General features: G+C 41.7%; 1 protein-coding gene across 1 annotated transcript in view; it reads left to right on the top strand.

Annotated features, from left to right (window-relative positions):
* The window catches only part of NEK11 (NIMA related kinase 11), a 430,667-nt gene that overhangs the window by 250,435 nt on the left and 154,706 nt on the right, over positions 1–25,526 (top strand). The window contains exons 9-10 of the mRNA XM_075315207.1: positions 1,261–1,349; positions 10,444–10,563. Of these exons, the coding sequence (XP_075171322.1) occupies positions 1,261–1,349; positions 10,444–10,563 (209 nt within the window). The remainder of the gene's footprint in view (positions 1–1,260; positions 1,350–10,443; positions 10,564–25,526) is intronic.

Genomic DNA, 25,526 nt, shown 5'->3' with positions numbered 1-25,526 from the left:
TGAAAACAAGCTATACAAAGTCCCATTTGTAGTTTACAAATGCCATGTAGAATACACAGCTAGAGTGTGGAAGAAGGTGCTCTGGACATATCAGACATTGCTACATTCAAAATGCTATGTGTGGCTGAAAACTTACATTGTACATCAACCTGAAAACACTAGCAGGGACAGAGATGCAGGCCAGAGTTGATGGAAAGATGTATGGAGCTAAATACAAGGTAATCCTTGAGGAAAAACTGTTAGAGGCTGCAAAAGCCTTGAGACTAGGGCACAGGTTCTCTTTCTAGCAGGACAACGACTATGAACATACTGTAAGAGCTACAATGGATGGTTTAAATCAAAGCGTACTCATGTGTGTGAGTGGCCAGTCACAGCCCAGACCTAAATCCCATTGAGAATCTGTGACAAGACTTGAAAATTGCTGTTCACAGACACATCCATCCAATCTCACTGAGCTAGAGCTAGTATGCAAAAAGAAAATTGGAAATAATTTCAACCTGTAGATGGGCCAAGCTGGTAGAGATATACCACAAAAAACTTGCCTCAGTAATTGCAGTGAAAGGTGGTCCTACAAATTATTGACACAGAGAGCTGGATACAGATCCTTGTCACAATTTCCAGTCTTAGGTGTTGGATTATCAGGCCATGGCAGGGCCTTTCTCTGGGCTCTGAACAGAGAGTGGATATAGAAATAGTGACCTGGATTCATTGCTACTATTACATTTTCTGTATAGACAGTACAGTAGGATATATGTGCTTTATACCAGATGCAGTTAATAGGAGTTAATTGATAACATAGATTATACAGTGTAAAGTAATCACTTAACAGCAAAGATGTGCACAGAACCCCCTCTGTGTGTATTTTGGCGCTGTCTGTTTAGACCTCTAGCAATACATTTGAGATGTCAATAACTTTTCTACCTTCTAGTCATAATGAGACAACCCTGCTCATTTTGTCCTGGGCTATACAGCAAATCTATTAAGCGAGCTACAGAAAAGCAGTGCTGGCTCATTGTTGGCTGCTTTTGTGACCATAATAATAATAAATAATAATAATCTTTATTTCTACAGCGCCAACATATTCCCCAGCGCTTTACAATTCAGAGGTTCATATACAAGCAATAGTTATAAAAAATCAGGAATATTTCTAGGTTTTTTTTAATTCAGAAATTAAATAAGCAGCACTGTTCAAAGTAAGAACATGGTCTAAATGATAGGTGATTTTCAGGTCATTTATTGTCTTCTGTGCTTTGCTTTCAGAAAGTAAATTTAAGACTCTATGGTTCTGTTCTGCAAGACGACAAAACTATAATCTGCCAAAAAGAAGCCGACCAAATTAGAAATGCTGTGTAAGTACAAACTGGATGACATTATTTTGCTTTCTTTTACACAATAGATATATTAAAATTCTGACAAGATCAAGTTGAGTTCAGAAGAAAATTTATGTTATCAGTATATGCACAGTATCTACACAATAAGTATATATGTCATACATGCTGAGATGCTCCCGATCACCTGAAACACTTTTCATTCCTAATCCTTAGGCCCCTTTCACATTGCGTTCTGACCTCTCTTCATTGGTCCCGTCGGGGCCTCCGTCCGAATCCCCCACAGAACATGTTTTGGACACATGTGCCGACGAGGCCATTGACTATAATGGTGTAATGGTGCAGACGGAGGTGTTCAGAATTATTAGGCAGCTTTTTTTCCCTCAGGCAAAATGGGCCAGAAATTAGATTTAACTGATTCTGAAAAGTCATAATTGTTATAACTCTTACAGAGGGATGCAGCACTCTTCAATTGCTAAACTATTGAGGCATGATCACGGAACCATCAAATGTTTGTTATAAATAGTCCACAAGCTTGCAAAAAAAATGTTTTGAGGAAAAAAAGATGCATATTAACTGGCAAAGATTTGAGAAGAATCAAACGTGAAGCGACCAGGAACCCTTTATCCTCCAGAGCTGTCATATTCCAGAACTACAACTTCCCATCAGTGCTCAGAAGTATAAGATGTTCAGTGCTCAGAGACATGGCTAAGGTAAGGAAGGCGCTGAAACTGACCAGCACTGAACAAGACATAGAAGTTTCAATGTCAATACTGAGACAAGAAATATCTGAAGACAGATTTTTCAAAGGTTTTATGATGAGAAGAGGGTGACTCTTAACAGACTAGAAGAATGGGTCACTGGCTGGATCAGTAATGGGCCACTTAAACTCAGATGCCAGCAAGTTGGAGGTGAGGTGTTGCTACGGACTGGTTGTGCCAGTTGGACTATTTTGTGCTGAAGATTGACTCAAAATCAACTCCCAAACCTACTGCCAGTTTCTAGAAGACACTCTCTTCTAACAGTGGTAGAGGAAAAAAATATATATCTTTCAAGAAAACTTTCATTTTTTTGAGCAGAACAAGGCTTGATTGCATGCATCAAAGTCCTTCACTGCTTTTCTAGCCAGAAAGGCCTTACAGATGAAAGAATAATGACATGGTCCATTCCGCACCTGACTGAAACCCAATTGAGAACTTGTGGTCAGTGGGTGCTCTTGTCCGCTTGCCTGGCCGCCTTTAGAAAGACAGCTTGGCCCAGGGCTCATCCCAACTGACCGCCGACCTCCTTAACCATGGGCCGAACACTACTCAGACAATACAGGATGAGGGAATCACAATATTAAGACTTTATTGGATCCCCAAACAATTAACGGCACATAACACATAACCAGCAAAACACACAAATGTAACAGGCAACAGTCTCACCCTTCCGCTGGCTCCCCAGGGATTAGAATGTCCGTGCCTCAGAGCTTCCAGGGCTACTTACTCCAATCCAGCAGCACCCCGCTTTCGGCAGGCACCCACCGAGACTGGAATAGCGCCAGATTTAGGAAGCTGGCTTAGGTCTGCAAAGTCTTTAGCCAGGTGACCAAATTGTCCCAACCTGGGTTTCTTCCTTAAGTAGTCTCTTGTGTGATAATGTGATATAATCCTGGCAGCCGGAGTCGAAATCCCTAGACTGTGAATATGGTCTCCAATCGGAATCGAAGTCCTTAGATTGAAGCTATATAGCCAAGTGATCCTGAAGTCGAAGCCAAAGTCCCTAGATTGAGTCCACAAAGCATCCTGGTTCTGATCCCCTAGCCAGCTCCTAAGAGCTTACACTGGATCATGCAACATCCATCAACAACCTGGTGACTCCAAGAAGTCACCTTTTATAGCCATAGCCTTCCCTTAGTAAATACTGTGCCCTTATCGGATTGGTTGTGCAAGGTTGCTTCTCTTATTGGATGAATTTCAAGCTATATTCAAATATCCAGAGATAAGGGTGAGACAGGTAAATTACATCACATCTAGCAATTCACTTAGTAATACAATGGGAAGTTCGCATAATTGAGATATCTGGGTGTCTGGCCTTCAGTGGCCAAAACAATTACATGACTCAACAAGAGTCTTGTAAAAACAATGAGGGCTTATACCCGGCTATAGACAAACTGTCTTCATGTCTGGCTGAATGTTAAGAAAGTTAACCCATGCTAAGCATTGACAGAGTCCAGGTCGTCACAGGCCCTTCTTAAATGGGAGATTTATGGTGAAGGAAAACAGTCGCCTCTCTGGATAGTGTTGGGAGGCTGTGGTTGGTGCTGCCCAATAAGTTGATCAGCAACAGATCAAGAAACTGACAAGCTCCATAGATCCATAGAACGTGCATGAATTTTATTCAATTAGAAGAGAAAATAGGGGTAAGTGCCAATATTGGTCACTGATATTTTATTGAAATATCAGATATTTAAATTTCTACATTTTGAGTTGTTTGGTTATTATTCTCAGTTTAACAGATTAAAAAAAAACAATTTAGATGGGACAATTTATGTTTTTCATTTAGTTGCATAGTAATTATGTACACTAATAGTTGCCCTATAATTCTGTGCACATAGATATTCTCCTGAGAAAGATAACACCTCAATTATTTTCTAAAATATTTCAGGTTTATTGACCTTTTGGATTCACTGACAGCACTGTAGTTTTTAATAAAAAAAATATTCATCAAAAACAAATTGCCTAAAAATTGTGCACACTATAAAACAGTATATAAAGCTAATCACACAAGACAAAATAATTTTAACCCATTATATTTTGACAAAATTCACTGTTAAAGGGAATCTGTCAACAGATTTTTGCTATTTCATCTGACAGCAACACAATGTAGGCAAGGAGATTCTGAATCCAATGGTGTATTACATAAATTACTGGCTGAAGCCCTTCTGAAACAATTAAAGAGTTTAGATTCAGGAACACAGCAGGGAGCTGTCCTGTGCACACCAGGCTCTCAATAGAGATTGTGCATTTACTGTGAGGTGTCAATCACAGCAGGGAGCGTGTCAGACTGACAAGTGCATGAGTTTCTAATCTAGTAAAGGTAATCACAGGCTAATAAACCCTTTAGTTTATGTAAAGAATTGTACTCACACTGATAAGAGAAGCACAGTTGATTTTTGTTTTTCAACTCTTACTGCATGCTGTCAGCTTACATAGCAAAAACCTGCTCACAGATTCCCTTTAATATTGCAAATATACAGTATGTAAATATGTAAATCTTGAATACCCATTAGAGAAAGGCTAGTGGGGCCATTGGGCTCTCTTGATATTTTTTGCTTATTTCAATAAATTATTTTCCTGGGTTTTACCTATTTAACTTTGCTCAATTATTATCAGGTATGTTACATAAAAGGTTTAGCACCTTTTTCAATTCATGTAATGAGAGCTTGTCATTATGACATACCTATTAAAAAAAAGAACTAATAATTCTCAACCTGCCAGAGCTTTGAGAAAGATCAAACTGAAGAGCTTGTTTTCTTGAGAATTTGTGGAGTATATGTTTTCTGATGCTTAATGTGACTGTGCCGATACATGAGCTTTCTTTTCAGTCACCTTATTAGTAGCTGTTTAGTGGATGTTATTACACTCACTAATATTTCATTAGGGTATCACTTAGATAACTTAAAGTGTTATAGTCCAGATCTGATTTTGAAAACAGTCAACAAGTTTGACAAACTTCTAACAACTTAGTTATAAGGAACGTATCATGTTGAACATGGTGTCTAATCTGCTGAAAGCAAGTTATAGACATGTAGAATCAGAGGAAAATAATATGTAGGTTTATAGGGAAAAATATTTTTATTAATTACATTTTACTTATGTAAATCTTTGCCTAGCAGTCCAGTGGGCAGTTCTAGTCGGTAATTCACAGCTATTCCTGTGTGACTAATTACAGAAATTTAACTGGGACCACCCTATGGACCTCTAAGCCTAGAATTAATAAAATACAACTTCTCCTGGCACAAAACTGTATAATAAACTATAAACTACTCAGCTTCTCCTTCTGTACAACATGCTGCCCAGAGAAACGTCCACATGTCCAATGTGACAGGTTCCCTTTTAGTTCATACTAGCTGTAGTACCCGGGCGTTGCCCGGGATAGTAACTGTCTCTCTGTCTCTCTCCCAGTCACTGTCTGTCTGTCTCTCTGTCTGTCTCTTTTCGTGTCTGTCTGTATCTATGTCTCTGTCTGACTATTTTATCTCTGTCTGTATTTGTATCAGTCTATCGGTCTCCATCTCTGTGTCTGTCTGTCTCTCTCTATCTCTGTGTCTGTCTCTAGGTATGTGTCTGTCTGTCTCTTTCCCTGTCTGTCTCTTTCCCTGTCTGTCTCTTTCCCTGGCTCTCTCTTTCCAGGGCTCTCTCTTTCCAGGGCTGTTTCTTTGCCTGGCTGACTCTTTCCAGGGCTGTCTCTTTGCCCGGCTGTTTCTTTGCCCGGCTGTCTCTTTGCCCGGCTGTCTCTTTCCCCAGCTGTCTCTTTCCAGGGCTGTCTCTTTCCAGGTCTGTCTCTTTCCAGGTCTGTCTCTTTCCCCGGCTGTCTCTTTCCCGGGCTGTCTCTATCCCCATCTGTCCCTTTCCCCGTCTGTTTCTTTCCCCATCTGTTTCTTTCTTTCCCCGTCTGTCTCTTTCCAGGTCTGTCTCTTTCCAGGTCTGTGTCTTTCCAGGTCTGTGACTTTCCAGGTCTGTGTCTTTCCCTGGCTGTCTCTTTCCAGGGCTGTCTCTTTCCAGGTCTGTCTCTTTCCAGGGCTGTCTCTTTCCAGGGCTGTCTCTTTCCAGGGCTGTCTCTTTGCCTGTCTGTCTTTGCCCGTTTGTCTCTTTGCTTGTCTGTCTCTTTCCAGGGCTGTCTCTTTCCAGGTCTGTCTCTTTCCAGGGCTGTCTCTTTGCCCGTTTGTCTCTTTGCTTGTCTGTCTCTTTCCAGGGCTGTCTCTTTCCAGAGCTGTCTCTTTCCAGACCTGTCTCTTTCCCCATCTGTCTCTGTCTGTGTCTCTGTCCGTCTGTCTTTTTCTGTCTCTCTATCCATCTCTCCAAAGACATCATATAACCTCACGCATAGGCTTCAACTAACAGATTATTTTGTTCCTATAGCAGCCACTGACAGTTGCTATTAATAACCTATAGCTCCCACCTCCATTCAGTTTAATGGCGGCAGGATTTTAGAGACTAACTGTAAAGCACAGGGTTACATTTTTCTGTCAAAACATAGTCTATGACGCTCCCTGGGTCACATGACTCGTCTGTGCAAAATTTCGTGATTGTAAATGTGACGGTGCGGATTCCTTTAGCGGACATACATACAAACATACATACACACACACATACACTCAGCTTTATATATTAGATAATACGAATGAAAAAGTGTTGTCCTACATGAAATTACTGTGAATCCGTTGTGCCTTAAGGTACACATATCTGAGTCTGAGCAACGGCATATGGTTTACCGCTAGTCATAGGCTCAAATGTAGTGTATCTAACTATAAACCTTTTGATGCCCAATGGAAGATGCCCCTTTACATCTCAAAACAATATGTAACCTTTAACTGGTAGTATAAATTATATTTCAATTGTGAAAGACCGTATGTGGCGATGAGTTCCATTCCTTATCAAATTTCTGAGAACATCCTCAATTATGATACACAGTTTTTTATATGAGATTATTGTGTTTCTGGAATCAACCCAGGCCCTTAATGTTGAGGGAGAATTACCCATCCATTTTGTAGCTATCAATCTCCTGGCAAGAAATAAAGTTTCTCTAAGAAGGATTCTGGTATAATGACTCCATATTACCTCCTCTAGTAGCCCAAATAAACATATTTTAGCTTCTAGTGGAGTGGGAATAGATATTAAGGAAGATTGAAATGTAATTACTGATTATACTTTACCAGAAGGAGAGAATAATTGGACAATCTCAAATCTTATGCCAGAAATCTGCATTTAAAGCAGTGGTCCACTACAAAGCATAGCAGTCACATCGATGTAAAGATAGAAGGCTTTTTCTAAATACCTTCTTTTGCCCATTCTGCCTGTGAGTGGCGCTATCGCTGTTCTCTAATCTCCATCACGTAACCCGGGCTGCAGTGACCTCTGATGTCCCGTGATGTCACGTGAACTTCCGGAATTGGAAGTAGACCTGCCATTAACAAAGCGGAACCCAGTCTCCGTGAGTGGCTGGTCTGTGGGTGGAGTTTCACCGCACATCACAGCCCAGCATCTCGCGCTCTCTCTTTTTCACTTCAGAGCGCCGCTAGCACAAGTGACGCTGGGCTGTGATGTGCGATGAAATTCCGCCCACAGCCCAGTCACTCACGGAGACTGGGTCCCACCTTGGTGATACCGGGTCAACTTCCAATTATGGAAGTTGACATGACATCACCAGACATCAGAGGTCACTGCAGCCTGGGTCATGTGATGGGATGAGCAGATAGCAATAGCACTGCTCACAGGCAGAATTGACAAGAGAAGGTATTTAAAAAAAGCATTTTGTCACAGCTTTAGTTTGATGTGGCCACTTTGCTTTGTAGTGGGCCACCTCTTTAAGGTGTGGCATCACAGACAGTCCAAGAGGGTAATATACATTTACTCATTCACTACAACCTTGATGGGTTAGCTAGGCTTAGTGAATAATGTATAATTAAGTCATTTTATTGTTCACTGAAGGGGAGACCCTTAAAGCATACTTTAAGGGGTTGGTCACTTTATATTTATTTTTACAAATGTGTTGGAGACAGTTGTGGCAATGTTTTTGGAAGAAATCCACCATGTTTTTTAATCTTGTCTAATCCCTTAAAATTTTTCATCATTATAATTATAGTATTACTAGCTGTACTGCCCGGAAGCGCCCGGGTTAATAACTGCTGTTAACAAAACAGAATGTATTAACAAAAATTTATTCTGCACACATAAACCACAAAACAAATAGAAATGTAATTATTAAAAGGCAAAAACTAAGCTAATAGAAGCATTTCACAACATATATTTCAATGCCCCAGATATTCCACACAGATTTAACTAAATTGGCCAAGTAATGTGCTCCGTCTGTCTCTTTCCAGGTCTGTCTCTTTCGGGGTCTGTCTCTTTCCCGGTCTGTCTCTTTCCCGGTCTGTCTCTTTCCCGGTCTGTCTCTTTCCCGGTCTGTCTCTTTCCCCATCTGTCTCTTTCCCCGTCTGTCTCTTTCCCCGTCTGTCTCTTTCCAGGTCTGCCTCTTTCCAGGTCTGTCTCTTTTCCTGCCTGTCTCTTTTCCCATCTGTCTCTTTCCCCGTCTGTCTCTTTCCCCGTCTGTCTCTTTCCCCGTCTGTCTCTTTCCCCGCCTGTCTCTTTCCCCGTCTGTCTCTTTCCCCGTCTGTCTCTTTTGAGGTGTCTCATTCCAGGTCTGCCTCTTTCCAGGTCTGTCTCTTTCTCCGTCTGTCTCTTTCCCCGTCTATCTCTTTCCCCGTCTGTCTCTTTTCCCGTCTGTCTCTTTCCCCGTCTGTCTCTTTCCCCGTCTGCCTGTCTCTGTCTGTCTCTTTTTTTGTCTGTCTCTATCTCTCTGTTTCTTTCCCCATCTGTCTCTTTCTAGGTCTGTCTCTTTCCCAGGTCTGTCTCACCGTCTCTTTGTGTCTTTTCCTGTCTGTCTCTTTCCCTGTCTGCCTGTCTCTGTCTGTCTCTTTCCTTGTCTGTCTCTATTTCTCTGTCTCTTTCCCCGTCTGTCTCTATCAAGGTCTGTGTCTTTCCCCATCTATCTTTATCTGTATTTCTGGCTGTCTCCTCCTTCCCTGTCTGCCTGTCTCTGTCCCTGTCTGCATGTCTGTCTGTCTCTTTCCCCATCTGTCTCTTTCCAGGTCTGTCTCTTTCCAGGTCTGTCTCTTTCCAGGTCTGTCTCTTTCCAGGTCAGTCTCTTTCCAGGTCAGTCTCTTTCCAGGTCTGTCTCTGTCTGTCTCTTTCCAGGTCTGTCTCTGTCTGTCTCTTTCACCGTCTGTCTCTGTCTGTCTCTTTCACCGTCTGTCTCTGTCTGTCTCTTTCATCGTTTGACTCTGTCTGTCTCTTTCCCTGTCTGTCTCTATCTCTGTCTCTTTCCCTGTCTGTCTCTCTGTCTGTCTGTCTCTCTGTCTGTCTCTCTCTATCTGTCTCCCCACCGACATCTTATTACCTCACATATAAGATTCTTATACTATGAATGTCTTTTGTTCCTATAGCAACCAATCACAGCTCCTACTAATAACCTGTAGTTCCAGACTCGATTTACTTTAATGGGGCATGTTTTTTGGAGAGTAACTGTAAAGCGCGGGGTTAAATTTTCCTGTCAAATCATAGTCTACAACGTTCCCTGGGTCACATGAGGTGTCTGTGCAAAATTTCGTGATTGTAAATGCGACGGTGCGGATACACTTTTCGTTTCACTTTTTCCCCATTATGTAGATAGGGGCAAAATTGATTGACAAATTGGAACTCGCGGGGTTAAAATTTCACCTCACAATATAGCCTATGATGCTCTCGGGGTCCAGACGTGTGAGTGTGCAAAATTTTGTGGCTGTAGCGGCGACGGTGCAGATGCCAATCCCGGACATACACACACACACACACACACACACACACACACACACACACACACACACACACATACACACACACACACACACTCAGCTTTATATATTAGATTACATTATGATCTCCCTCTATAATAGTTTTTGCAGGGTCACTATCATGTATAGAAATGACCAGGATCCTAAGAAAACTGCTAACATGTGTAAATATTACATTTTACTGACTTACAGACTTGTTACGGGACTGTCATTATTCAGATTTAACTTGATTTTACCATAATTATTTTTACACAATGTGATTTTCAAAGTAGGATTTAAACTGGTTAGAATGAAATGTAAGTTTTCCATGTAAATGATACTTGCGCATTATTCATGGTTCACCTGCAGTGTCATTATTAATGCTTGGTGTCTTTGTCGGCTAAGCCTCATAATATGCAGACTAAGCTGTGAAGTAAGGTATAATATTCTGGAGTCATGCGAGCAGTGATTTGGGGAATGGTGATCAATAATTTGGAAAAGATTACAAGTTTATCACTATATATTTCTGTGTTCTTATAGTCAGAGGAAATTACACCTTCAGACACTTCGGGAATTATCAGAAGTGCAGAAAATGACCCCCAGAGAAAGAATGAGACTGAGAAAGCTGAACGCCGCAGATGAGAAAGCAAAAAGACTAAAGTAAGAAAATAATTCTAAATGGCATTAACAGTTACCCATATCTTCAAACACCACTGATAGTGGAAGTGCGATAGTGGAGATAGCGGTTTCTCCTGATTCTGGAGATGAGGTCATCCAGAGAGAGATGAGATGGAGATGAGGTCTACCATAAATACCTTGATTATGTGTGTTCACTATCTGACAAGGTTTCTAGTAAAATTGCCAAAAGAGTGGAGGTCCAAGCACTCAGTCCCAACATTAATCCAAATGAGATGTCCATTGTTATATGAAACTTTTGTACCTAAAGACTTTGAAAACTGAAGTACTGCAGGATGGGGCTGAGAAAAACATCTCCAATGTTACCTATTTCATTGCCATCCATCACACCAAAATTAATGTTTTATTCATTTGCAAATTAGACTCGCAAGTGCACTGGTGGACGTGAACCTATCATTCCTTGGCTCTGCCCCCCTCTTCATTATTAGGCATGCAGAGCTGGGGAGGTGTCCTGTTGAAGAGCCTCTTATCTTCACTGTCAATCAGAAGCGGGGACGGTAAAGTGAAGAGGAACTGAGGATGTTGACTTTTATGCTTTAGTCATATGCAAATTTCAGCACAACAGTTTACTGGATGGCAACTAAATTGGTATTATCAGAAATGTGTACCCTCCTTGTCTTGCAACGGGGAACTTATAACTGTCTGGGGAAATAGCTTACCATCCCTTGCTGTTGCTATAAAGATATGGCTCTGAGTAATCCCACCGATGGGTGCTGGCAATCCACCAGTGCACAAAGCATTAAATATAAAGATAAGGAGAAAACCAGAACTACCATGTGGTAAAATACGGGAGTCTTGCGTGAGGAGAGCTAATAATATACAGTATATGATACATGTAATAGTTGTCCTCTTAAAGCACCACTCCAGCATTTATTTCCATTTTTTTCCACCACTTGAGTGGAGCTTTAAATGTAAGCCCCCTGCCCACTGTCTTATTCTCACCCTCTGGCATTTTTAGCTTTTTCGACATCTTTCTGGTCCCACGGCACCATCTTGTGACTGTAACATCTGACTGGCCGAAAGTCATAAATTATGCCACAAGCTCTCAATACAACTCTATGAGAGCCAGAATTAGGCACTCATAGAGTTGTATTGATTTATGACCTGTGGTGCGCTCCAGCATACACAAATCGCCAGAGACTGGCTGGATCGGCGGTGTTAGAAGATGAAGCTGCCGGGGAGTGAGTATAAGGGTGTGTGCCCACGATCAGTGTTTGCAGCATTCTGGATACAGCGTGTTTTCTCTGCGTCCAAAACACTGTGTTGTATAGTACAAGCACAGTAGATGGAATTTCTAGAACTCCCATGGCCACTGTGCGTGTCCAGCTCGCAGCTAAAACTGACCCGCAGTGCGACTTTTTGAGCCGCAAGCATTTCAATTCTTTGCTGCGGAGTTGCAAGCGTACTCCATAGGGAGAACACAAGTGAGAGACTGCAGCTGCCTGAGCCCTGATCGTGGGTACGAGCAACTGCGGTCTCCTATGAAGGAGTCTCATGGCCCCTCAGGTCAGGACCCACCACGTCCAGGACACAGCGGGTCCTAATGGAGGGTACATACCCTAAGACAGCAGTCAGAGGACTTAAAATTAAAGCACCACTCCAGCGGTGCAATAAAAATAAAACCACTGGAGTGCTGCTTTAAGGCAAGTTCATACAAGTGTATTATCTGTGCTGTCTGTGACAAAAACGAACAGCACTCAGACCAATGTTTCTCAATGGGCAGTTCAGATCAGCGATTTTTTTTTCACAGACTGAATTTGTACATGAAAATAATATTGCGGATGAGACTCCGCCATTCCAGTCTATGGGTGCACAAAAACACATTGGATTCCATACGAAGCGACAGTATAACATCCAGATTTTACAGATACATTGCTATTCTTTAACACAGGAAACTGTATTTAGTCTTGTAAATTTGTAATAACTGCTGCTGTATAAAAACAGATTGTAAGTAGATGAAAAAAGGAGGAAACAAAATTGCCAACGTTTTCTGGATGAAAATTGGACACTTTTTGTACATTCTCATGTGACCTTAGTAGTAGATACACCTGTTTCAGTTGGACATGGTACACCAAAAAGTACCCCTTTTGAGATATTAGTGGGACTTTCTCCCTTAAGGCCGCATGCACACGTTGAGTATTCGGTGAGTTTTTTACCTTAGTATTTATAAGCCCAAACCACGAGTGGGTAAAAAATGCAGAAGTGGTGCCTGTGTGTTTATTATACTTTTCCCCAGATTGATCCATCCATGGTTTGGGCTGTAAATACTGAGGAAAAAAACAACAAAATTTTCAACGTGTGACGTGGCTATGGAGAAGTAGTTGCATATTTTATTATTATTATTATTATTATTATTATTATTATTTATTATTATAGCGCCATTTATTCCATGGCGCTTTACAAGTGAAAGAGGGTATACGTACAACAATCATTAACAGTACAAGACAGACTGGTATAGGAGGAGAGAGGACCCTGCCCGCGAGGGCTCACAGTCTACAGGGAATGGGTGAGGGTACAATAGGTGAGGACAGAACTGGTTGCGCAGTGGTCTACTGGGCTGAGGGCTATTGTAGGTTGTAGGCTTGTTGGAAGAGGTGGGTCTTGAGGTTCCTCTTGAAGCTTTCCACGGTAGGGGAGAGTCTGATGTGCTGAGGTAGAGCGTTCCAGAGTATGGGGGATGCACGGGAGAAATCTTGTACACGATTGTGGGAAGAGGAGATAAGAGAGGAGCAGAGAAGGAGATCTTGTGAGGATCTAAGGTTGCGTGCAGGTAGGTACTGGGAGACTAGGTCACAGATGTAGGGAGGAGACAGGTTGTGCATGGCTTTGTATGTCATGGTTAATGTTTTGAACTGGAGTCTGAACTGCTGGTTCAGTCTTTGAGTCCAGGACAAAGGAATGACACCTTAACATGGGACCTATTTCTTATATGGCCCCTGCCCCCATCTCTCCTCCTGCTTGCTGACCACCACCACATTCCTTAGGTAAAAACCCCATCCCTTACTCCTTAACCCTTTCCTGGATCTATCACTGCCTCAGTCATGTACGTTACGGCTATCTGCCTTCACTCTGCTTGACTGATGGACTAGTGAATTGCGCTCCTGGTAACCTAATAAATAAGACACCACACACTGCGTGACATGGATTAAAATTTTGGCCACAGCAGCCCTTTATTTTATAAGAAAAAACATCAACAAGAAAAACAAGATTATCGGCCCAGAGATGTGGTTGTTATAAATCCCAGCCCCATATCCCCCTCCGCCGTGTACACCTAGCTCAAGGGGGAATCTGGGTATACCCCTTGATCATTTTCCTTGTGTCCGCTGAGCTCCTCCCCAGGGACCCATCTATTCCACTGTCCACTGAGCTCCTCCCCAGGGACCCATATTCCACTGTCCGCTGAGCTCTGGCCCAGGGACCCCATTAAAAACATAATTCTCCAACCAACAAAGAGGGGGTTTAAACAACCACATCCCGCCAAGACTCGCTCTTGTGACACCTTACAAGAGTGAGTTCCTCCACAACTTAATGGCTCGTTCTACTCCTTCTTGTATTCCCAACATCCATATATCAATGCCAATGTCATTAAGATGTACCTTATCATCTCTCCAAAAATGTTCCTTTGTATTTTCCAGCATCTGGTGACGTATGGCCACCCCTCCATATTTTTGCAAAGGGCATTGACCAGTTAATGTGGCCTCTTACATAGTCAAACAACACTATGATTTTTGTATGGAAATCATAAGCCAGTCTGCAGGTATATATCCTTAGTTGGTGTATGTATACTGTTTGCTCGTTTCTTAGATTTTTTTTTACTTCTTTTGACATGGGCTTACAGTATAGCTTACTTTGTCTAGACCAAAAATAACATTTTTTTCCTTTCGAAGGTGACCTAAAGCTAAATCAATCTTGATCACGTTTAGACCATTTTTATTTCAATTTAAGCAAGAGATGTTCTGTACAAAATGCACTGATTTTGCATTTGGAAACAAATATTGATCTCCACCAGGAACAGTTCCTTATATATATATTCTCATGTCCTTGAACACTTAACTAATTCTTGTAGAACTTTTTTTTTTTTACTGTGTCTTTGACTTTTAAAATGCTTCCAAGTATAGAAGGTACAGATTAAATATAAACCTTGCTTTCAGTGTTTGTTCAAAGGCGCGCACTCTATAGTTAACAGGACCCCTGCCGGTCGCTATAAATCAAATTAATGGAACAAGTGTAGAGCGATTCAGGTAACTGTAACCATGATGAAAATGCTGTGTGATTTTTGCCTTTTTCAGGACTTGACTCAAACCCTTTTTAGTCAGTTTAAATAAAAAAAGGCAAATTCTAACAGATTTCAGGTCTCTATGCTTCCTTCCAAAACCTCTAAAATGTATCCCAACTATACATTTCTATTTGCCATATGGAAAAGACATGTAAATACTGATGTAAAAAACTCACCAAACACTCCTGTGCATGTGGCCTAAAAAGGAAAAACTCATCAAAAATGTCAACAAAAAAGCAGTAAAATTAGTAGACTTTTATTTTCTTTTGTGGTGTAGATACCTGCGTAAAATATGCAGACAAACACAACAGGAAAACATTGCTTTAGGTATCTGGCAATTTCTTTATTACTTATATTATTCAGAAGGACAGACACTCAGTCCATACAAATTCACCTATATATATAGTATACAGTGCCTTGAAAAAGTATGATACCTCATGAACTTTTACACATTTTTTCAAGTTGTATTTTATTAGGTTCTTATGTGATATACCAATGTAAAGTTGCATAGATTTATGAAGCGTAAAGAAAATGATACGTTGTATTTTTAAAAAAATATTTTGAAAATGTAAGTCTGAAAATTGTGACATGAATTTGTATTCAGCTCCAATCAAATCAGCACTTTGTAGGACCACCTTTCACTGCAATTACTGCTGCAAGTTTTTTGGGATATCTGTTTACCTGTTTTGCATATCCAGAGGCTATGTTTAGTCTTGTTGTCCTGCTGGAAGGTGAACCTACACCCCAGTCTCAAATCTCTTGTAGGCTCTAACAGATTTTCCCCAGAATTGCACTGCATTTAGCTTCATCCATTTTCCCTTCAACTCTCACCAGCTTTCCTGTCCCTGCTGAAGGAAAGCATACCCTCAGCATGATGCTGCCACCACTATGATTGACGGTAGAAATAGTGCTTTCAAGGTCATGTGCAGTGTTAACTTTCAAACAACACAAATCGTTTTTTGCTTTTAGCCCAAAATTTCTACTTAGGTTACATCTGACCACAGCACTTTCTTCTACATGCTAGCAGGCCCCTTATATGGATTTTTGTAAATTGCAAATGCTTCTTATTATGACCTGCTTTCAAAAATGCCTTTCTTGCCAGTCTTCCATAAAGGTCAAGAATTGTGGTGTGTATGATTAATAGTTGTCAGATTCTCCGACCTGTGGATCTCTTCAGCTCCTCTATAGTGGCTATGGGCCTCTTGGCTGCTTCTCTAATTAGCTCCTTGCTTAGGATGTCAGTTTAGGTGGACGACCATGTCTTGGTAGGTTTGCAGTTGTGCCATACTCCTTCCAATTTTTGATGATGGATTGAACAGTGCTCTGTGAGATATTCAGAGCTTGGGTTATTTGTCTATAGTCTAATCCAGCTTTACTCTTCTCCAGAACTTTATCTCTGACCTGTCTGGTGTGTTCCTTGGTTTTCATAATGTTGTTTGATCCCTAATGTTCTCAAACAAACCTCTGAGGCTTTTACAGAACAACTGAAGTTATACTGAGAATAAATTACAGAGAGGCAGACAAATTTTTACTAATTATTTGATATTTGCAGTCAATTGGTCACTCAGGATTTTATTTAAGGGTATCAGACTACAGGGGGCTGAATACAAATGCATGTTACAATTTGCAAATTTATATTTTTAAAATATTTAGAAAACCTAGTGTCATTTCCTTTACACTTCACAAATACTTGCTACTTAGTGTTGGTATATCATATAAAATCCCAATAAATTACATTTAAGTTTGTGGGTGTAACGTGAAAAACTGTGGAAACATTCGCAGGGTATGACTTTTTCCGGGCACAACATTATAAGGACATAAAACTGGAAATCTAGATAATTCATGGAAAACACCGTTACTGCTTTAAAAGCAATGCAGTACACTTATGTCTCAAAGACATTGTGTGCACATACTGCAGCACTGTGGAAAGGACACTTGGACATTTAGGAAAGGAACAGGGGAAAAAAATGTCACTATCACTTGTACATGCCACTCTGTCCTGGCCGATCACTTTATTCACCTTGCAAAAAGCGAATACTATACTTACAAGTTTGACCATGATCATATAGTGTATTCTCCAAATATTCCTCCTCTTCTTTAAGGAAACTAAATCATCAGCCTTGTATTTTATTTTCTGTTCCTAATATATTGGCAACATATTGCAGTGCACAGTTCAGATATTCTTATCAAGCACATAATCTCCGAATTGGGTCTACCCACCTTTCACTACCACAAAAAAGATTTAGGCGAGAAAAGTTTTGAAGCTGATTTTTAGTTCTAGACACACTATTATAACTGAAGGTCTTTCTATATCTTCTTCCTTATTCTACTATGTGGCAGTTTGTCATATTCTTGACTCGCAGTCCCTAGATCTTTTTGTGGTTAATAATTGATCCATGTAGACAGAAGGTGTTCTATACTTTACTTTTAACTTTAAAATACCTGACTTCCCTGTTGTCATTTGTCACAAATAAAGATTTGAATTTTTAAACCCTCTGAGCAAATGGATGTATGTGTTCCTCTTTTCGCTGGTTTACTTTTTACACCACAACATGGTGTAAATCTGTTACCTGTGCTATGACTGTGCCCATTGTAATAACACAGGAGTTTCAGATGTCATGTTAAGCCTGTAAGGCTCGCAGGGTGAGCAAGGGGTTAGTGGATCCACTGGTCCAATGCAACAATCACTGAACTGGAGGACGTACGTAAATAGCTACCGAGTCTTTACCAAAGTCACAGATGGTGGAGATAGGCTAACACACTGCCAGATAGCTGACAAGGGCAGCCCCAGAGGATCACGGTACCTCAGCAGCTGGCGCCACATGTATGGACACAACAGTCTCTGTTAATAAGAGCAACAGCTGGTATCGTAGGTTCAGCCGAGATGGATGGACGTAGTAGCAGCAGCTGAACTGGATAGCAGTATCATGGGAGCGGCCGGTGTGGATAATTGCAGCAGCTGGGGCCAGTATCATAGGTGCGGCCAGTGTGGGTAATTGCAGCAGCAATGGCTGGTATCGGGGGTGCAGCCAATCTGGGTGGTTGGAAGCAGCAGGCATTATGGATAATAGCAGCAGCAGATTTGACATGCACTAGAACACAGATATGAATTAGATGTACAGCACAGTAACAGAAGCATCAAGGGATCTGACAACTAGCAATGGCTAGACCACATTGCTCAGGCACCTCACTTAAGAGGAGGGTGCCTTAAATACCTGATGTCTCTTAGTGATAGGCTGAGATACTTCTGTTCCGGGTTAGGGCGTACTGTCTTTTTAATAAAAGAGGTGCGCACACACGTGCACTAAGAACACTCCCAGGAGGCCTGTACTGCATGCACAGGTCCCAGGAGACAGCAGCAAGGACTGGGGACATAACAGTACAGTGGGGAAGGTAAGATTGCCAGCGTCCCCACCAAGAGAGAGGGGCAGGAAAGAGGGAGGATGCTGGTAAGGTTGCTACACAGCCAAACTGTTACAAGATGCTCATCAGAAGAAGCTTGGTAGAAAGGACAATCACTGTCATTCCTTGGATTTAATAAATGGCAGGCAGTGACCAGGATTTAACTCCATGATACATCATGAGACCTAGTACTAGTCACTGGCGGTCCTTTCTGGTATAGAGTATTCTATATCTTGATTAATATAATGTAATATCTGTAATTAAGTAAAATTAAAGTAAAGAAGAATTTAAACTGCAACAAGAAAGTGGTAAGATATAACAAATATGGCAACTCTATATAGTGCAACCACGGCAATCGTATACATACTATTAGATAAATATTTACAATACTTCTTGATAATTTCTACTGAACCAGTATTTCATCAGGGGGTGGCAGTGGCATTAACTGTGGTAAGTGACCGCAGCGCTGCCTCATGATGACATCTTGCTCCAGGAAGGGTGATAGACGCTGCAGAGAAGTGAGTGCAGCCCCAGCCTCCTGTGACTTCCTGTTTGAGACTCCTCTCAAACAAAACATCACAGTATTTCAAGAAAAAAAAACACATAAAGGAAATAGCAGAATAGAGTCAAGTGTAGGGAATTTAGGGCTTAAAGATAGGAATTTCTAAGGGCTTTATATGTATATGGATTCGTAACTGGCTTAGTGATCGGAGTCAAAGAGTGGTCATAAATGACTGCACATCCAGTTGGAAGACTGTCTCAAGTGGGGTACCACAGGGCTCTGTCCTGGGCCCTGTGTTGTTCAACATCTTTATCAATGATTTAGATGAAGGTATTAAAGGTAAACTGATTAAATTTGCTGATGACACAAAGCTAGGAGAAATAGCTAATACTAGAGAAGAGAGAGAGGATTCAACAAGATCTAAATAAGCTGGAACAATGGGCAGTAACTAATATAATGGTTTTTAACAGAGAGAAATGCAAAGTCATACATCTTGGCAAGAATAATGAAATGAGCATATACAGCATAGGAGGAATAGAGCTATCCAAAAGCATGTGTGAAAAAGACTTAGGTATACTAATAGATCACAGACTGAACATGAGTCAACAGTGTGACGCAGCAGCAAAAAAGGCAAACACCATTCTAGGATGTATTAACAGAAGCATACAGTCTAGATCACGTGAAGTCATTATCCCCCTTTACTCCTCTTTGGTCAGACCTCATCTGGAATATTGTGTCCAGTTCTGGGCACCACATTTTAAAAAAGACATCAACAAACTGGAGCAAGCTCAGAGAAGAGTGACCAGAATGGTAACTGGTCTGCAAACCATGTCCTATGAGGAACGGTTACAGGTTTAGGATTGTTTAGCTTGCAAAAGAGAAGACTGAGAGGAGACTTAATAGATGTCTACAAATATCTTAAAGGCTGTCACACTATAGAGGGATCAGTTTTATTCTCATTTTCACAAGGAAATACTAGAAGCAATGGGATGAAACTGATGGGGAGGAGACACAGATTAGAGATTAGAAAAAATGTTTTGACAGTGAGGGTGATCAACCAATGGAACAGGCTGCCATGAGAGGTGATCAGTTCTCCTTCAATGGAAGTCTTTAAAAAGAGGTTGGACGGACATCTGTCTGGGATGATTTAGTGAATCCTGCTTTGAGCAGGGGGTTGGACTAGATGACCCAGGAGGTCCCTTCCAACTCTAATATTCTATGATTCTATGATATTGGAACAACCTTTTAAATGATAAAATATACTGTACATTTTGCACATTTTTTACATTTTCTGAAGAATAGAAAATACACATATTTTTGTACTTCAAAATATCTCCACAAAATGACATAAAATTGATTTAAGACAAAGATCTGAAAGCATTTTTGATCCTGAATATCCTCTAAAAGGGTCGTCTTTATTAAGGAAAAAACAGGCTACATACGAAAAAAAACTATATACACCCCTACCCATCTGGCACTGCTCCTGCATTCTTCACAAGGTAAGAAACTGTAGGAATGTGTTTCAATCCAGCAACACGTCCAGGAAAATTATTTATAAATAAAACTTAATTTTATTGAAAATCTTTTAAAACTAACATGCGTTAGAAGGACATCCAAGATAAAAAAAAGCGTCTTACGCGTTTCAGGCCATGTGGCCCTTAGTCATAGACATATGTTAACCAAATGAAACCCATCATATATAGGAAAAAATACCAAGTCACTCCCTGTGATTCTGCATCCGGTTGAAACTACACAGGTTCATCTAATTAAGACATTTCAGAGACAGCCTCAGTTTTAACACAAGTAAGCCTTCACAATCTATTTAACCCATCAAAACACAGCTGTGTTTTGATGGGTTAAATAGATTGTGAAAGCTAAAGCTAGGTTCACACATAGCGACAATGACAACGACGTTGCTGTTACATCACTATTTTCTGTGACGCAACAGCGACCTTGTAAGTCGCTGTTATGATCACTGCTTAGCAGTCAAACACAGCAGAAGCAGCAGCGATCATAACGACACGCGTCGCTGTGCTACATGTGCAGAGAGCAGGGAGCCGCGCACACTGCTTAGCGCTGGCTCCCTGCACTCCTAGCTACAGTACACATCGGGTTAATTACCCAATGTGTACTGCAGCTACATGTGCAGAGAGCAGGGAGCCGCGCACACTGCTTAGTGCTGGCTCCCTGCACTCCTAGCTACAGTACACATCGGGTTAATTACCCGATGTGTACTGCAGCTACATCTGCAGAGAGCAGGAGCCGGCACTGGCAGCTAGAGTGGCGGATGCTGGTAACGAAGGTAAATATCGGGTAACCAGGGAAAGGTCTTCCCTTGGTTACCCGATGTTTACCGTGGTTACAGCTTACCGCAGGCTTCCAGAAGCCGGCTCCTGCTCCCTGCTCGCTTCATTTCGTCGCTCTCTCACTGTCACACACAGCGATGTGTGCGTCACAGCGGGTGAGCGACGACCAAAAAATGAAGCTGGACATTCAGCAACGACCGGCGACCTCACAGCAGGGGCCAGCTCATTGCTGGATGTCACACACAGTGACAGCGACGGGACGTCGCTGCAACGTCACAGAAAATGGTGACGTAGCAGCGACGTCGTTGTCGTCGTCGCTGTGTGTGACACCACCCTTACTTGTGTTAAAACTGAGGCTGTCTCTGAAATGTCTTAATTAGATGAACCTGTGTAATTTCAACCGGATGCAGAATCACAGGGAGTGACTTGGTATTTTTTCCTATATATGATGTGTTTCATTTGGTTAACTTATGTCTATGACTAAGGGCCACATGGCCTGAAACGCGTAAGACGCTGTTTTTTATCTTGGATGTCCTGCTAACGTATGTTAGTTTTAAAAGATTTTCAATAAAATGAAGTTTTATTTATAAAGAATTTTCCTGGACGTGTTGCTGGATTGGAACACATTCCTACAGTTTCTTGCGTTGCACTCCTGGACACGGAGTCTAATTCCTTGCACCGTCCTGGATCAAGGAGCCAGCTGCAGCAATAATCATTGGGGTGAGCTGAAAATTTTTTTTTATTCTTCACAAGGTGTCTCCTGGCTTTCTCTCCATAGCATAGCATACACTTGACATAGCATGCAAAGTGTAACCTGATCAAATGTAGTGGTCATGTACTGATTAGATGCTGTGGTCCAAGTCAGAAGAAACATTCAGGAGAGAGGCGCGGCTCCTTGGGTTGAATATTTAGCAACAATGCTGATCCCGTAGTTGAGTATGCAAGGTTTTTTACAGTGCCTACAAGTAGTATTCAACCCCCTGCAGATTTAGCAGGTTTGATAAGATGCAAATAAGTTAGAGCCTGCAAACTTCAAACAAGAGCAGGATTTATTAACAGATGCATAAATCTTACAAACCAACAAGTTATGTTGCTCAGTTAAATTTTAATAAATTTTCAACATAAAAGTGTGGGTCAATTATTATTCAACCCCTAGGTTTAATATTTTGTGGAATAACCCTTGTTTGCAATTACAGCTAATAATCGTCTTTTATAAGACCTGATCAGGCCGGCACAGGTCTCTGGAGTTATCTTGGCCCACTCCTCCATGCAGATCTTCTCCAAGTTATCTAGGTTCTTTGGGTGTCTCATGTGGACTTTAATCTTGAGCTCCTTCCACAAGTTTTCAATTGGGTTAAGGTCAGGAGACTGACTAGGCCACTGCAACACCTTGATTTTTTTCCCTCTTGAACCAGGCCTTGGTTTTCTTGGCTGTGTGCTTTGGGTAGTTGTCTTGTTGGAAGATGAAATGACGACCCATCTTAAGATCCTTGATGGAAGAGCGGAGGTTCTTGGCCAAAATCTCCAGGTAAGCCATGCTATCCATCTTCCCATGGATGCGGACCAGATGGCCAGGCCCCTTGGCTGAGAAACAGCCCCACAGCATGATGCTGCCACCACCATGCTTGACTGTAGGGATGGTATTCTTGGGGTCGTATGCAGTGCCATCCAGTCTCCAAACGTCACGTGTGTGGTTGGCACCAAAGATCTCGATCTTGGTCTCATCAGACCAGAGAACCTTGAACCAGTCTGTCTCAGAGTCCTCCAAGTGATCATGAGCAAACTGTAGACGAGCCTTGCCATGACGCTTTGAAAGTAAAGGTACCTTACGGGCTCGTCTGGAACGGAGACCATTGCGGTGGAGTACGTTACTTATGGTATTGACTGAAACCAATGTCCCCACTGCCATGAGATCTTCCCGGAGGTCCTTCCTTGTTGTCCTTGGGTTAGCCTTGACTCTTCGGACAAGCCTGGCCTCGGCACGGGTGGAAACTTTCAAAGGCTGTCCAGGCCGTGGAAGGCTAACAGTAGTTCCATAAGCCTTCCACTTCCGGATGATGCTCCCAACAGTGGAGACAGGTAGACCCAACTCCTTGGAAAGGGTTTTGTACCCCTTGCCAGCCTTGTGACCCTCCACGATCTTGTCTCTGATGGCCTTGGAATGCTCCTTTGTCTTTCCCATGTTGACCAAGTATGAATGCTGTTCACAAGTTTGGGGAGGGTCTTAATTAGTCAGAAAAGGCGGGAAAAAGAGATAATTAATCCAAACATGTGAAGCTCATTGTTCTTTGTGCCTGAAATACTTCTTAATACTTTAGGGGAACCAAACAGAATTCTTGTGGTTTGAGGGGTTGAATAATAAATGACCCTCTGAATAAACTTTTCACAATTTGAAAAAAAAAATAAAAAAAGAAATAACATTCTTTTTTGCTGCAGTGCATTTCACACTTCCAGGCTGATCTAGGCTAGTCCAAATGTCACAATGCCAAGTTAATTCCGAATGTGTAAACCTGCTAAATCTGCAGGGGGTTGAATACTACTTGTAGGCACTGTATGTTACTAATATCACGGGTCCATTTATACATTAATAAAATGCAGTGGATAACCCCTTTAATTGTGAAATCTGACACTCCTGTGCTCCCCAAAGGTTTGTGTTTACTTTGCTGTAGCAATGATATCCCATCTACACATGTGATGTGACTACTGCAGTTAATCACTGACCTCAGTGGTCACAACCACTTTAGTCACCACCTATTTATCCTTAAAGGGAATGTATTGTCAGAAGAAAAAAAAATTCAATAACTGAAAAAAATGTAAAGAAATAATGTTTTAATGTTTTGTTTAAATATTATTATTTTTTTTAATTGAGCAACACATAAAAAAAAAATAAAAAGTTTGATATGTTCCACTGTTTCCACTGTTAAACACTAGGGTAGCAGCTTTTGAAATCCTACAGAAATCCAACTGTAGAAAAAACTCAGATTACAGCTGCAGTAAAGTGGGCAGAGTCTGCTCTCCTGTGTGTGATGGCATGTCTTCCCCCTCCTAATCTGAGTGTTTACAACAGATAACAGAGAATGACATGTAGGCACATAGTGCAGAGGTGACCAGAAATGTCTAAAGTGTCACCAAGGACAGCAGGAATATCACCCAGGACAGGATTAGATACACAGCAGTGCAGACAGTATCACACAGGTTAGGATTAGATACACAGCCCTGCAGACAGTATCACATGATAGGATTAGATACACGGCTCAGCAGATAGTATCACACAGGATAGGATTAGATACACAGCTGTGCAGACAGTATCACACGATAGGATTAGATACACAGCCGTGCAGACAGTATCACACGATAGGATTAGGTACACAGCCGTGCAGACAGTATCACACAGGAGAGGATTAGAGACACAGCTGTGCAGACAGTATCACACAGGATAGCATTAGATACACGGCTCAGCAGACAGTATCACACAGGAGAGGATTAGATACACAGCCATGCAGACAGTATCACACAGGATAGGATTAGATACACAGCCGTGCAGACAGTATCACACGATAGGATTAGGTACACAGCCGTGCAGACAGTATCACACAGGAGAGGATTAGAGACACAGCTGTGCAGACAGTATCACACAGGATAGCATTAGATACACGGCTCAGCAGACAGTATCACACAGGAGAGGATTAGATACACAGCCATGCAGACAGTATCACACAGGATAGGATTAGATACACAGCCCTGCAGACAGTATCACACGATAGGATTAGATACACGGCTCAGCAGACAGTATCACACAGAATAGGATTAGATACACAGCCTTGCAGACAGTATCACACAGGATAGGATTAGATACACAGCCGTGAAGACAGTATCACACGATAGAATTAGATACACAGCCGTGCCGACAGTATCACACATGAGAGGATTAGATACACAGATGTGCAGACAGTATCCCACAGGATAGCATTAGATACACGGCTCAGCAGACAGTATCACACAGGAGAGGATTAGATACACATCCCTGCAGACAGTATTACACGATAGGATTAGATACATGGCTCAGCAGACAGTATCACACAGGATAGGATTAGATACACAGCCGTGCAGAAAGTATCACAGGATAGGATTAGATACACAGCCATGCAGACAGTATCACACGATAGAATTAGAAAAACAGCCGTGCAGACAGTATCACACAGGAGAGGATTAGATACACAGCCGTGCAGACAGTATCACACGATAGGATTAGGTACACAGCCGTGCAGACAGTATCACACAGGAGAGGATTAGAGACACAGCTGTGCAGACAGTATCACACAGGATAGCATTAGATACACGGCTCAGCAGACAGTATCACACAGGAGAGGATTAGATACACAGCCATGCAGACAGTATCACACAGGATAGGATTAGATACACAGCCCTGCAGACAGTATCA

The sequence above is a fragment of the Anomaloglossus baeobatrachus genome, chromosome 6, assembly GCF_048569485.1.
Source record: "Anomaloglossus baeobatrachus isolate aAnoBae1 chromosome 6, aAnoBae1.hap1, whole genome shotgun sequence".
Lineage (NCBI taxonomy): Eukaryota > Metazoa > Chordata > Amphibia > Anura > Aromobatidae > Anomaloglossus > Anomaloglossus baeobatrachus.
The sequence above is the reverse complement of the archived record's forward strand: the minus strand, read 5'-3'. Positions and strand labels throughout refer to the sequence as shown.